General features: G+C 37.3%; 1 protein-coding gene across 1 annotated transcript in view; it reads right to left on the minus strand.

Moving 5' to 3' along the window:
• Positions 1-8,760: 8,760 nt before the first annotated feature.
• Positions 8,761-14,167, minus strand: part of Slik (Sterile20-like kinase) — a 50,669-nt gene continuing 45,262 nt past the window's right edge. The window contains exons 21-26 of the mRNA XM_090118259.1: positions 13,756-14,167; positions 12,838-12,992; positions 11,929-12,097; positions 11,388-11,483; positions 10,873-11,016; positions 8,761-10,345 (exon numbers count right to left, since the gene is read on the minus strand). Coding sequence (XP_089974385.1) covers positions 9,530-10,345; positions 10,873-11,016; positions 11,388-11,483; positions 11,929-12,097; positions 12,838-12,992; positions 13,756-14,167 — 1,792 coding nt within the window. The 3' untranslated portion in view covers positions 8,761-9,529. The remainder of the gene's footprint in view (positions 10,346-10,872; positions 11,017-11,387; positions 11,484-11,928; positions 12,098-12,837; positions 12,993-13,755) is intronic.

Raw genomic sequence — 14,167 nt, forward strand, 5'->3', positions numbered from 1 at the left:
AATATTGTGGAATGATCAGTACTGTAAATACTTTTAAACTGAGATTTTAATGATAAGATTTATATGGTTTAAATGTAAACCTGTGTTTGAAAACCATATTTTATCTAAGTATACTAATAATATTATAAAGAGGAAAGGTTTGTATGTATGTATGTATGTATGTATGTATGTATGTATGGTTTTCACGCATAAACTAGGTACTGGACCGATTTTGATGAAATTTGGCACAGATAATCTTTAGACCCTGAGAAAGAACATAGGCTACCTTTTATTGCGAAATATGTACCACGGGCGAAGCCGGGGCGGACCGCTAGTACAATATAAATTTTGTGTTATTTTAACCTTCTTTTCTTCCATCATTACACCAGTACTACTTTAAAATTACTTTAAAAGTAGGTACTATAAAATTTTCCAAGTAAATTCCAACATTTCCAACAAAGATATATTTGCAATCGTGGGGTTATCCTCGCTATTTACTTACAAGGAATTATCAAAACAAAATCGTTACTTTCAAATTAACGTTACTTTCAAATTAACGTTACTTTCAAATCTCTTTTAGCACAAAAAACATAATTTTACTAAATTATGCATGAAGAAAATGCATTTAACCACTCTATATAAATATCATTTTCGGACGCCAACAGCGCGCCCGAGGCGCGCCGGCAGCGCGCCCGATGCGCGCCGGCAGCGCGCCCGAGGCGCGCCGGCAGCGCGCCCGAGGCGCGCCGGCTGGCGCGCCCGCGGTGCGCCCGATGCGCGCCGCGCCGCTTGTATATGTCCCGCGCCTTATGAAATGCTACCGAGCAAAGCTGCGGGCTCAAAGCTAATTTTCTTTATATAAAATCACATTAGACAGGTGAAAACTAAATATTACAAATAACAATCTTCACAATAATAAACAAAGAATACTATTTGTTTCTATATATAATATCATTGTATTTCACATGATGCGTGTCTACGCATAAAAAAGTAGCTAGTGACTTTCATTAAAATTGGTTATCTCCATTATATAAAGTAATTTTTCTACATTGCTGATAAAAAATTCCATTCTGTATCATTATTACTAGCGGTCCACCCCGATTTCGCCCGTACATAAGGATCAAGCACCTACATATGCTACGCTGGAGGAATTTTTAAAATCGGTATCTACAGTAAATTCCTGTTCAAAGAAACTCTTCAGTGATTCGTCTTTTGCAGATTTTTTGTTGCCTACATTTTCTAAGGTAACACGTGTAGGTATATGAAGAATTAGAAAGTCGAAATTCGACGCTAGGGGATGCGAGTGAGAATAAAATAAAAACGACTGTATTTGCTACATATTTATTCAATAATTTCACCTGACCATAACAGTACCAAAGAAAAGATTGTTCTTCAAATTAGTTCGAGCGGTTCGCGCCTTCTTCTTCGACAAAATATCATTCCCTGGATACAAACCGCTGACTTTTGTCTTTACAGTGAATTGCGACAATCTATTATTTACATCTGCTACACGTACAGGCTGAACAAATTTCTTGCAATACGAAGACACGGACGTTACAGCCGAATTATCGATCTTCCTATTTTCTGCATAAGTTGTACGAATTTTACCATAGATATCAATGTGTTGTATGGAGTTTAGAAGACCACATCTTTTGTATTTTTCATTGAAATGGTGGCACCACGTCTGGGTACCGATGGAAGTCATTTTTAGTTAATTTTCGATCGAACCATATTAGTGCGAAAATGTTGAAAATGAATTCACTTAATTTTAATTGAAATTTTAAACGTCATTCATAGTTGATTAAAATGTCTATTAAATACATATTTAATCTTTGAATGAGTTTTATTAGATAAGTTTGGATAATCAATAATTAATTGTTTCGATAATTTATGATTTTCGAGATGCGTCTGATCATATTCATTACTAACTGCGCCTTGCGGTTTTACTCGCGTGCGTGAATGTTCCGGTGCTAATATCGATATAAAAAATAGCCTAATAACAACAGCTATCTGACAGTGAAAGTCCCATCAAAATCGGTCTAGCCGTTCCTGAGATTGACCGAAGCAAACAGACAGATAATTATTGTAAAAAATACTATTTTGGTATCAGTGTATCCATATGGATTTAGTAAAAATTGATTATTTCAATATTAAACACTCCAATTAAATTACTATTGGTATGTGTTAGATGCGCATAGATGCATATTGGAAATGGATTTATCTAATTTATGTGTTTTTTTAGAGCAGATCTGAGCCAAGGATAGATGTATAGTACTTACCTATTAATTTTATCCGTGGTATAGGATGGTAGGAGCTTGCACGAGCTGTGCATGTTCGGCGCGCAGCTACTTAATACTTTGCGGAAGCACATCTTCATAGCACAACTTAGTCTATCGATACATAGCTTAGTCACAGTAGTAAATACTTAGTTTCAGTGGAAACATTTACATAGTTTCATTGCTTAGCTATAACATCTCAGGCTGATAAGCAGCCAAATCATACAGATGTTGGAACAACTGAATTCATCAATTTAACATCTACTTATTATAATTTAAGTTCTCTCATAAAGTATTTTTGCTTCTTGCCATATCTTCTCTTATATATAAAAATGAATCGCAAAATGTGTTGGTAAGCGCATAACTCGAGAACGGCTGAACCGATTTCGATAATTCTTTTTTTATTATATTCCTTGAAGTACGAGGATGGTTCTTATGTAGAGAAAACGTAAACATGTACCACGGGCGAAGCCGGGGCGGACCGCTAGTTGTATATAAGTTTCTTCTAATGAGAGTGAGACTTCTGCCACCTAAATTGCATGTCTCCATTGCAAACACACTCGATTAGGGTATATTCGAAAAGACTTATCAAAATCCGTCCAGTGGTTTATATACGAAAAGCAGACAAAATTTGAAAATGATTTTTTTTGGCTCGTGTTACTTAGGTAGTTACTACTTACTAGTATGAAGACCTGTCAGGTTGTTTTCCTTTTGTATTCAATGTACAGAATTGAAATCTTCTACAGTTTTATAATATGTAGTTACCTAAAGATTCTTATATTTATTTATATAATTAGCTATTTTTCTTTCGTATCTTAGATTAGTCCTACGATTGTGTGATAATTTAGGTTGAAAATTTCGCTACATGCCAAAAGACCAGTGTAGATATTTGCTAATCAAAGGTCTGAAAATCGGTTTAGCTGTTTGGGCGATAATTAATATTAGATTCTATTGAGTATAGAGCGCGATTAGTTTTTAATTTATTTCCATAATGATACTAACATCGTTAATAGTTACCATTTTATATTTATATGATATGATCTTACTAGCTGTGCCGCGCGGTTTCACCAGCGCAGCGGACGAAACTACTAACAATACAGTATTTTTATAGCTCATGTCTTAAATTCCGATGTTTATAAGTACTACATTTGTTAAATTTCATTAAAATCCCTTCAGCATTTTTACGTGAAGTGTTATAAACATCCATCCATGTTTACAAACTTCATTATATTATTAGGTATGACTTAAAAATAATTATATACAGTTTATTGATCAGTAATAGTTTCAAGTTACGATAGGGAGTGCTAAAATTAGCAATTTTCTTGCTTTAAACTTGTAGATTCTTTCGCGTGCAATGAACGTTATTACGTTACTGCGAAAGAGGAACTTCAAAAGGAGATTTTTACTGTTTGTTACCAGCAGGCTGCAGCATCATAAAGTATTTATTCCATCAAAATAGGAAGTGTTGTGTAAACGGATCATACTATAGGTAATTGTTTTTACTTAGCTATTTAGCTGCTGTTCCGGGTTTTACCCTGATAGACTTATTTTATTAAAAATTTAAGTTCACCTTATCCAGCAAAGCAAAAATACTAAAATCTGTTCAGTTGTTCCCGAGTTATGTGTTGATACTAACACTAGTTTATTGTATTCACTATTCAGATATATTATTTACTCATTTAATACATAGGAATAGGGATATAGCGCCCGGCAAACTTCTTGGCCAAAAAGTAGCGTGGTGGGGGAAGTTTGCGCATTATGTTTTAGTACATTTATATATGCGCAAGCAAGCAAGCAATAGATCGATTCGATAGAGGTGTAAATAAAACAACAAAGTACAAATTAAGGTCTTTATATCTCAAAAAAGTTGTAACAATAATTTATTTTACTGCATATAGACAAAATATAATAAAATTAACATTAAAAATGGCTATGGCTACATTGTTACAACTAAAAATAATTACGTCTCGAATACTGCGGTAATCTCAAACATGGACTCGATGCACTTAATAATTTACACATTAAAAAAACAAAAATGTTTATTTCATAACAGTCTTATTAGACTTGGCGCATTACTATGGGTGCATGTACTAACTACAATATATAACAGTGAACAGGCTCCTTATATAATTCGAAGCGAACATATACGAAGTTTTTGCTGCATTAAAAATAAAAAATAGAATATCTTGACAGCTGTCAAACTTCGCGCCAATCGAAACGTCAGTCTTTTCGATTTTTTTTTCGCGCCAATTTTAACGTCAACTTAATTCAGCCCAGTGCAACTTCGTATATGCCGCGGTTACAATAAAATATATCGTCCTAACTGTTAACTGCGACATAGAAAATAAACATCATTTCTTAAGATATGTTTGTACATATGACGGTGTAAGCGTATTGACGGGAGGTTAATGGCCGGAAGGTCGAGACGGTTAGTGAGTGCAGTGCGAGCCGTCTACACGAAAATTAAAACATTCCATGGAAAATCCAGGCTTCATAATGTATTAAAATACTTAAATATATGTAATCACACCCGTATTTCCCCTGTTGAGGACGTAATACAGAGAATATCTCATCGGTCAAGGCGAAAATGGACAAAATATGACAATTATAGCAATGGTATTATTAATATAACTGACCATTAAACTTTTAAAATCGTTCTCGTGTTAACAGCTCATGAATGTGAGGGAATAACAAATCTTATCCTACAAAAACACACATAGATCCAGATTTTCACAGACTTACATTTTTACATTTTTTAAGATAAAATTAAGAAACCTGTGAACATCATGGAATAGTGTGTGAACATGATAAACAATAAAATGAGTGCAATTAGAAGGTTAAATCGTTGTCAAATATAGGAAGTCATAGACAAGTCGGAGACTAGGCATATAGTTCTGAAATTTTCGTCTTTGGTTAACCTATAGATTAAAAATTGAAAAAAAAAATGTATGCCTGTACTAGAGTACACACGTAAGAAGTGAAACTTCTTTATGACCTTAAAAATGTCACGAGTATGGCGTAACGCAAAAATGTCACGCGTACGGCGTAACGCAAAAATGTTACGCTAAATTTTTGTCCAACCCCGATAAAGAAGTTTCACTTCAAAAATGTATCATACTTTATTACAACACAATTAATATAAGTAGAACGAAAATAAAGAACGTCACCAAAGCTTAGGGTCTCTAAATTAAGTAGGCACATGTTAAGACATTAAAAAATACGTAAATACTGTACATGAAAAAATATGTTTTTTTCCACCTAATATCTACACGTCAGATATATGACTATCCGAACTCCATTGTATGTACAAATATACACCACACTTACAAAAATTTTGACTACGTTATCTGTATCCACTATACTATTTAATCTATGGAATATTTCGTAAAAATTATAAAATATAAAGGGTCTGTCATTAATAATTCGAAGTTTGAAAATGCCTTAGTCAGGAACACATTAGGCCTACAATTTTGTTGATTTATCTAGCTATTTCATACGACGCAAAAGCACCCCATGATGTTAAAAGCAGTCTCAGAGAAGCACCGCGTTTATCAATTCCTATCAAATCCTATACCTAAATCACGCCTAGACCTAATCATTCACGCAAAAGCTATGCGGTGCACGCATTCTTTTAACACTCCAAATTTTAAGTAGCCATTACTGGTAAATATTATAATTTGGCACTTCTCAATAAAAAACAAAAGCGATCGCCAATTTGACAGACATTTAATCTGTTCCAAATAGTAATTTTGATTACAATTCCTAAAGGTTACATTTAAAATTTCAGTGACTTGCATATTAAGTTACATTTTGGAATAACTCTAATTCACTATAATTTGAATACGTCCCTTTTACTTGAGCTAAAAATTAGAAAGCATTGAACGTCGTTACATCAAAGCCGCAGACAGGAAAGTACAGAATATCATTGAAGGAATAGCAATGAAACAGTTTCCTAACCGTTAATATAAAATAAATTATTTTGAAAAACAATAAATACACAATATGTTTTTAAAATAACCTAACTACGTGTCACATAATCTAAAACAATTAGCGATAAAGAACACAATAGTACTCTTTTACAATCTACTCGCGTTCGAGATTAGTAGAGAAAAAGAATCGAATGTCATTTATCCACATCTTTATTTTGGCGGCAATTTTGAATTTGACAGCTGACAGCTGACGTTTGACAGCCGTCGGGTGACGTTTGACAGCTGCCGGGTGACAGTTGACAGCTGTCACTCGTAGTGACTTGACGTGAGGCTCGTCCGCGACGAGTGTAGCGTGGAGCTGTGTTGCGGCATGCTTGACGTTGGGAGCGGGAGACGAGCGTTCTCCGAGAGACGCTCTTGCTCCTCCAGTTGGGATGCGAACTCGTCGTCCAGAGCCTGACGATTTGCGAATAAAAAAAAACGATAAATACACTGCTGGAGAACAAAAAAAACAAAACAAAGTGCACTTAAATATGTACCAATTTTGAATTTACAGCATTTTCATATTAACACCGAATTCAACCAGATTTGACCAGTAACAAAATATACAACTACATTCTAAGTGCAAAATAATTGAAAATGAACATACCATGCGTCCAGTTTGTTGCATATAGCTATCCATGCGAATCTTGCATCGAAAATATACCACATGCATGCAATATTTACAAGTTTCATGCTCATTTTGACGCACTCTTTTTTAGTCAAAATTCATCAAATAAAACATAGCACCAAGAGGGAGATTTTTTTATATTTTATTATGATACCTACAAAAATTCTTATTTCTTTTAATTCGTAACCCTTTTGCTGCAGTCATGAATTATCATAAACATGCTTTATAATTAAAACTGTCGTTTTATATGTACAATATGAAACACAAGACGGAAAAATGAAACGATTTTTTAGTTCTTTTTCTACAAAAAAGCAGTTTTAATTTTGATGATCATGTAGAATATTAGTAGAATGTTTAATGTTGATTATTTAATGTTGAATGATAAGTTTTACTTATGGAAACTATGTAGCATTCTTATTCAATCACCAATAAGAAAACAAATAATTTTACAAAATAAGAATCGAACTTTTAGCATTCTTTCTAATCGGGTCAGTATTTATGATTATTATTACATTTCTATGAAAAAAAAAGCATATTTTCTGCAATAGAAATGAAGCGAAATAGTTTTATGTATTATTTTATGTAGCGTTCTAAAAAAAACGAATAATAATAAAGCCCAATAAATAAAGGCCTTTTCACGTTTTCAATTTTAGCATATTCCTATATTTTACACTAAAAATTAAAGGGCATCCCACCACCGAAAAAAAAAAGCAAAAAATATATTATAAACATAACATTTTTATTTACATATCGAATTTTTTTGTTAACATGCCAAGCAATGTGGTCCTTACACCGATTTTACACTACGAACGAGACAGCGTTATAGGCACGAGCGAGATAGAAGACAATTTTTCATAAAGGACCATAGACAAAGTTATAAATAGTACAGTTTTTTATAGACAAGGCTACATCGATAAGTGTAAAATCTTTACGATAGATTAAAAAGAAAGTAAATGCCAAAGATATACTAAAATAAATAGAGGGAGTCAGCATATTCTTTTATCAAATTTCAAAAAGACAATTTATGAAATTGATTAAATTTAGTTTTAGAAACAGGCAACACTAAAATAGCCTTGTCATACTCGAAGGTAAATAGTACCACGCTGTAACTTAAAATTTAGGCATTATGTATAAATAATGTACAATATTAATTATTATATTTCGTTAAATATACGAATTATGTTAATAAATAATGACCTAATCTTTAGTTATTGCCAATTCGTAAAGCTATAGGCATTAAATTAACATAGGCAAGAAATATGCAAAATTTTCACGTAAAAAATCTATTTCTGGCATACGAACAAACATACAAATTACAAACACTATTTGCATGTATTTTTTTAAACATTGTGACATTCCAAGCCATGCTTATAAAGAATAAAATTTAAATATAATCCGTGCCAATAAAAATGGATAAAAAAGCGCTAATCGATCATTTATTGACTCGGTTTATACAAAACATGCTTAAAATGGTAACATAATCGTAAAAAATATTGAAAAACAAAACTTTTTAAGTACGAATCCCTATTCGTACTTAAAAAGTTTTGTTGTGTCTTAACATGCCCTCATGTTAAGACATTTGAATGCAATAGAAAGATATGGTACTATATGATAGACGTATTTTATCTCTTTCTAGCATCATCGATTCGCCTTTTTTAAACAAAACCGACAGTAAAAGCTAATCGATTTATTAACAAGGTGCAATATTCTTAACCCCATATTTTCGAATAAATATTCACAATTTTAAAGAAAACTATAGATAAAATAAGAGAAGAATATCTAGAACAGCTTTCGATAACAAATTTTTAATGCTGGCAAGACAAACGAATCTAAACAAATAACCAGGTCACATTCTATAACTAATTTGAATAATGTTACTAGACTTCATATTGGCTAATGGAAAAAATATGCGTATATCGACTAGGTATAATTTTACCAAAAAAACTATACATAGAAAATATCAATATCTATATAAAAGGTTAACATTCTTATTTGAATAATAATATTATTTTAAATTATATAAAACCACATTTGGATGACTTTCGATTTAAAAGTCCTACTTTTGGCCTGTTTCATAGTTTTCATGGAATGTTTAAAACTTGGCTTATAACATATTTTACGTTATAAATACTCTAAAATTATTAATAAATAATAATACAGAGTTATTCTGACAAAACGGCTAAAATTATCATAATAAATTTTATTAGTTATTTAAAAACCTCAAAATCAGCCTAAATACTTTAGGCAGAATTTAGGAAAAATATTTCCGAAAATCGAAATTCTAGGAATATCGTAAAACGAGCTCGTAATCCTAAAACTATGGCAAATATACTATCACTAGCAAAAAAATTAACAGTCAAAATGGAAGCTTCGCGGTAGAAAATTGCAATTATATGCGTGGCACGTTATAGTCTGTTTAAAATCATCCTCTTAATCATCTCACTAATATTTTTTTCTTTCTAAAACTTTACATATAACCTCTCCTAAAGTGAACTAAATACTTTTTTTATAACAAGACATCATGCTTAAAATTTTCAAATCAATACAGACGACTTTGGAAGATAGCACAGAATCGAACCTACACAATTTAATAAATACCATACATTAACGACCGAGCAAAATCACTTTAGAATCACGCTAATTTGACGACCAACATATTTTTACGCCCAGAATATTCAGGCAATAGAGTCCGGGCTTTTTCCCTTATCTTTGGCCACTGTCTTCAAATTCAAAGTGGATAATTGACTAACGGGGACATTAGGGGCATTGGAATAGCTATTCGATCCCCGTACAGGGCCCCATCTACTGAAATGCCTATCATCGTCACTCCCCTTCGAACTATTACTGGCAACACTTTTTTCATCATATCTTCCTTCTAAAGATGGCAAATCTATGACCACTGCTTCCATGGAGACATCTTGTTTTAAACTCTGCTGTGAAATGCTCCTTCTCATGCTAGTTTCACTGTTCACTTGTTTGAATAGATGCTCGCTTAGACTTTGTCTATTCAGCTTTTTATCTACCGGTTTGGAGCGATCCAATCTTTTCGGTTCCTCCTCAATTTTGGACACTTCCCTTGGTATATCTGCGTAGGCCATGATCGGTTGTTGATTATTGAACACGGAGAAGCCAGAAATCTTTTCCGAGACGAGTTTTAGATTTGATGTCGAGCCGAATTTCTGCGCTTTCGTCAATTTGCCCCTTTTAACCGTGTTAGTAGCGCTGGAAGCGGCCGATTTTGTCTGTCTGTTCGGACTGGAACTTCTGCGTTCTAAGTTCGGAGTATTCGCAGTGGAAAGAGCCAGATTTAGACTTGTTCTGGACCTGGATAGAGATCCTATGAACGAATTCCTCTGATGGTAGGTGGACAGTATGTGCTGTAGGACATTTTTCGGCCAGGGCACGTCTAAATATGCCTTCCTATTTGGTATTTCGATGCCGAATTTCTTTTCGTGATCGTCGAGCTGTTTTTCGAAGGTCTCAGTCAGTTTCTGGGTGGAAAATTTAACTTGTTTTAGTGCAGCGCTTCTTGAGGACGGCACAGACATACACACAGATGTGGACAGTTGAAATTTGTTTAGAGAATTCATTCTAATTTTCTTTTCGTAAATAATAACTGTTCAAAAGGTTAGTATTGTATGCAGATGAACATATGTATTTGGTTTTTTGAATAAAGCACGTATGGAGAATTTTCTCGAGGTTTAGTTTTACAAAAAAAAAAAAAAAACACCTACAATTTTAGATCCTACATTCTAAAACAAATTTCAACACGTTCTGACAAACACACGTAGACGTATCGAACATTCACATTTTCTCCAACTACCCTCCTATACTATTTTTTTTAAATATATTACTATAATAAATAACTAACATAAATTATATATATTTACTTAGAAATCGTCATAAAGCACATGCCACACCACCACCAAGCAACACCGAACATGCAAACATGCGCAAATATAACTATAATTGTTGTATTATATGCCAATTTTCCTTTTTTTAAAGTCACCCCGCTCACCTGTCTCCGGTCGCCGAGCGTGGCTCGCCATTCGCGCAGTTCACTCGCGTATCGCTCCTCAATCGCCTTCATCTTGCTGCCCTCGTGGTTCATAAGCGCCTTGCGCTTCTCGTTCTGGTACTGCTCCAGCTCGCGGAGCAACGCCTGGAAACAACATTTGTATATTTTCCAAGAGATAAAGGTACACATTTTAACCACAATTTTCCACCAATCAAGTAAGCATTGAGGTATAATAAACAATAAAACTTATAAACAACAATCACTTCCAAACATTGTCCGAAAAGCGAAACTCTGCCTTCACATCTATTGGGCAGAGTTTCCTTATGAGCGTGTACAATAGATTTTGAACATTATAGCCACGAAATAAGGTATTAATTGTAATGAATAATTCACGAACAAGACAAACAAGGTCACGTTATTTATTTTCATTGGCTCCACAATCATCCATACACAAATTACTAATTAAAATACGCAAAAAATCAATAAACAATAAACTTAAAAAGCATATAATCCACCTCCCCAGCGGCCTTAAGCTCCTCCCTCGCTTTGGCGTGTTTCGTCGCGAGCCGCTGCTGCTCGGCGCGGTAACGACGCTTCTCGTTCTCTTGGAACTGTAATATTGAAAATGCAATATTAGTAATGACTAATGATACTTTAACAAAATAGATTTAATACAAATTAGTTTTCATTGTCTCATATATTTTTGTTTCAAATAAATTCTGTAGTGTAGTTAAAAGCGTGTAGCTTCTGTGCAAATATTTTTATTGCCTTATTTATTGCGTTTTTTTTTGCATGCGTGTAGTATTTTTTTCCTCTGTGGATGTTACTTTTGTTATGTTTTTCAACGTGACATTATATTATCTGTTTGTCAATGCTTCGCTGTCTATCTGCTTACGCTGACTCCAGCTCACACCAAGTTCACTCGCGGAACATCATCTCGCGCGTCCGCCCACGCTCACGCTTCCCCACGCTCACGCTGCTTCACGCTCACTCACGCTCACGCTGCCCCACGCTCACGCTCCCCCCGCGCTCACGCTGCCCCACGCCCACGCTCACCTTCTTGAGCCGCTCGCGCTCGTCGTCGTGCGGGTGCGCGGCGCCGATGCGCAGCGACTCTCGGAACATCATCTCGCGCGCCTTCTGCTCGGCTCGGATCCGCTTCGGCAGCGAACGCTTCTCGAGCGCCTGGCACTTGGCTAACTCCTCCTCCTTGCGCTGGTTCTTCCTGGAATTACATAGGATACGATTAAAATGTTGGAATAGAGACGCTTTGAAGGAGTAATTTTCCAATTGCAGACCCGTGCATAGTCATATTTGTTGATAAACAAACAGTAAAACAACAACCTTAACTCATGAAAATTTTCGTAGCACACAACTTCAAAAATAAATTGATAACCTGAAGTGTTACCGTGTGGAATTTACAGTTCAACTAAAACAATAATAACTTGACATAAAAAATCGATTATTCAGGTCGCTGACCATATGACTATTAACAAAATTTCATCAAAACATGTTAAATATAATTTTGTAATTTTGAACTTTGCGCCTTGCAACACCAGCTTAAGCTTGCTCTGTGGTTTTTCTCTCTGCTCTGTGACATTATAGTGACTGTATGTGTTCCCGGTATTTTTACTTAGAAATAAAGTTGAAGTAATCAGTGTTTGTGACTCATTAACCCATATTTATAACCATACTCATATATTTAGTATTTATTTATTTATTTTTTCTGTTTTTAGTGCACTTTGCCCTGTTTTTTTATTACTTTTGCACTGCGTCTCCTTGTCCACCAGGTTGTCAGGAAGAGATCGCTGTCTGAGCGATAAGACCGCCTGTTGTGCTCTTCTATCAATTATTGTATTGTGTCCTTACTTGTACTTCTCTCTGTGGTGCACAATAAAGTATTTTTGTTTGTTTGTTTGTTTGTAACCCATAAAAACACATAGATCCGGCTCTCGGAGCACGCACCTCTTGATCTGCTCGAGCTCCTTGTCGTGCCGCACGAGCATCTGGTGCCGGCGCAGCAGGAACTCGTCCTTGAGCTGCCGCTTGGCGAGCTGGTGCCGCTCGTGTATCTGCTTCTCCTCCAGCTCCCAGAGCGCTGCTTCGCGCGTGCGCATTATCTGCGGTGGGAAATGTATCGTTAATTACTGTTATATGAACAGTTTTTTTTAAATTGGTAGGGTCAAATTAAATTTCCGAGCATCGCTCTGCAGTCGAGTATCAAAGATTTGCGAAATTCTATGGTTACTTGGATTTGCGTTGCGTTTTTGGTCGTATTCCTCGTAACTCGTGCTGTAAAATATGGCACAGTTACAATACCTTCTGTTATTGTTACAGCTGCATTTGCTGAGAACCTCTGGAGCTGTGGCTCGAATACCTGGTTGTACTTGAATTCGGCAGAAGACTTGTGAACTTTCTTGTTTGTTGGGGTGATTGATTGATGGGCTGTTGGAAGTGGGGGTGATTGATGGGCTGTTGGAAGTGGGGGTGATTGATGGGCTGTTGGAAGTGGGGGTGATTGATGGGCTGTTGGAAGTGAGGGTGATTGATGGGATGTTGGAAGTGGGGCCGACTGGTGTTCCAGGTGTTCCAGGTGGTGGCGCTCACCTGGTAGCGCTGCTGCAGGTGCTGGCGGTCGGCCAGCGCCTGCCGCTCGCGGTGCGCGGCGTGCACGCGGCGCAGCACCGCGCGGGTCTCACCTGGTGGCGCTGCTGCAGGTGCTGGCGGTCGGCCAGCGCCTGCCGCTCGCGGTGCGCGGCGTGCACGCGGCGCAGCACCGCGCGGGTCTCACCTGGTGGCGCTGCTGCAGGTGCTGGCGGTCGGCCAGCGCCTGCCGCTCGCGGTGCGCGGCGTGCACGCGGCGCAGCACCGCGCGGGTCTCACCTGGTGGCGCTGCTGCAGGTGCTGGCGGTCGGCCAGCGCCTGCCGCTCGCGGTGCGCGGCGTGCACGCGGCGCAGCACCGCGTCGGCGCCGTCGGCCAGCGCCGCCACGAAGGCCCGCTCGCGCGCCGCGTGCTCGGCGTCGAGGCGGGCGCGCCGCGCGCGGTACGCCTCCTTGCGGCGCTCCTTGGCCAGCAGCTCGACCTCCTGCTTGAGCAGGCGCAGCTCCTGCTTGAGCCCGTCGCGGAAGTGGCGCAGGTCCCGCTCGTGGTCGGCGCGCAGGCGCTTGGCGTGCGCGCGCAGCTCGCCCTCCAGCTGCTGCTCGGCGCGCTCGGCGGCGGCCCGCTGCGCGCGCGCCAGCGTCTCCAGGTCCGCCTCGTGCGCGCGGCACAGCGACGCCAGCTCCGCCTCGAAC

The sequence above is a fragment of the Colias eurytheme genome, chromosome 29 (genome assembly GCF_061535395.1).
Source record: "Colias eurytheme isolate Ceu_HAF_F1 chromosome 29, ilColEury1 Martin Lab GWU primary, whole genome shotgun sequence".
Classification (NCBI taxonomy): Eukaryota; Metazoa; Arthropoda; class Insecta; order Lepidoptera; family Pieridae; genus Colias; species Colias eurytheme.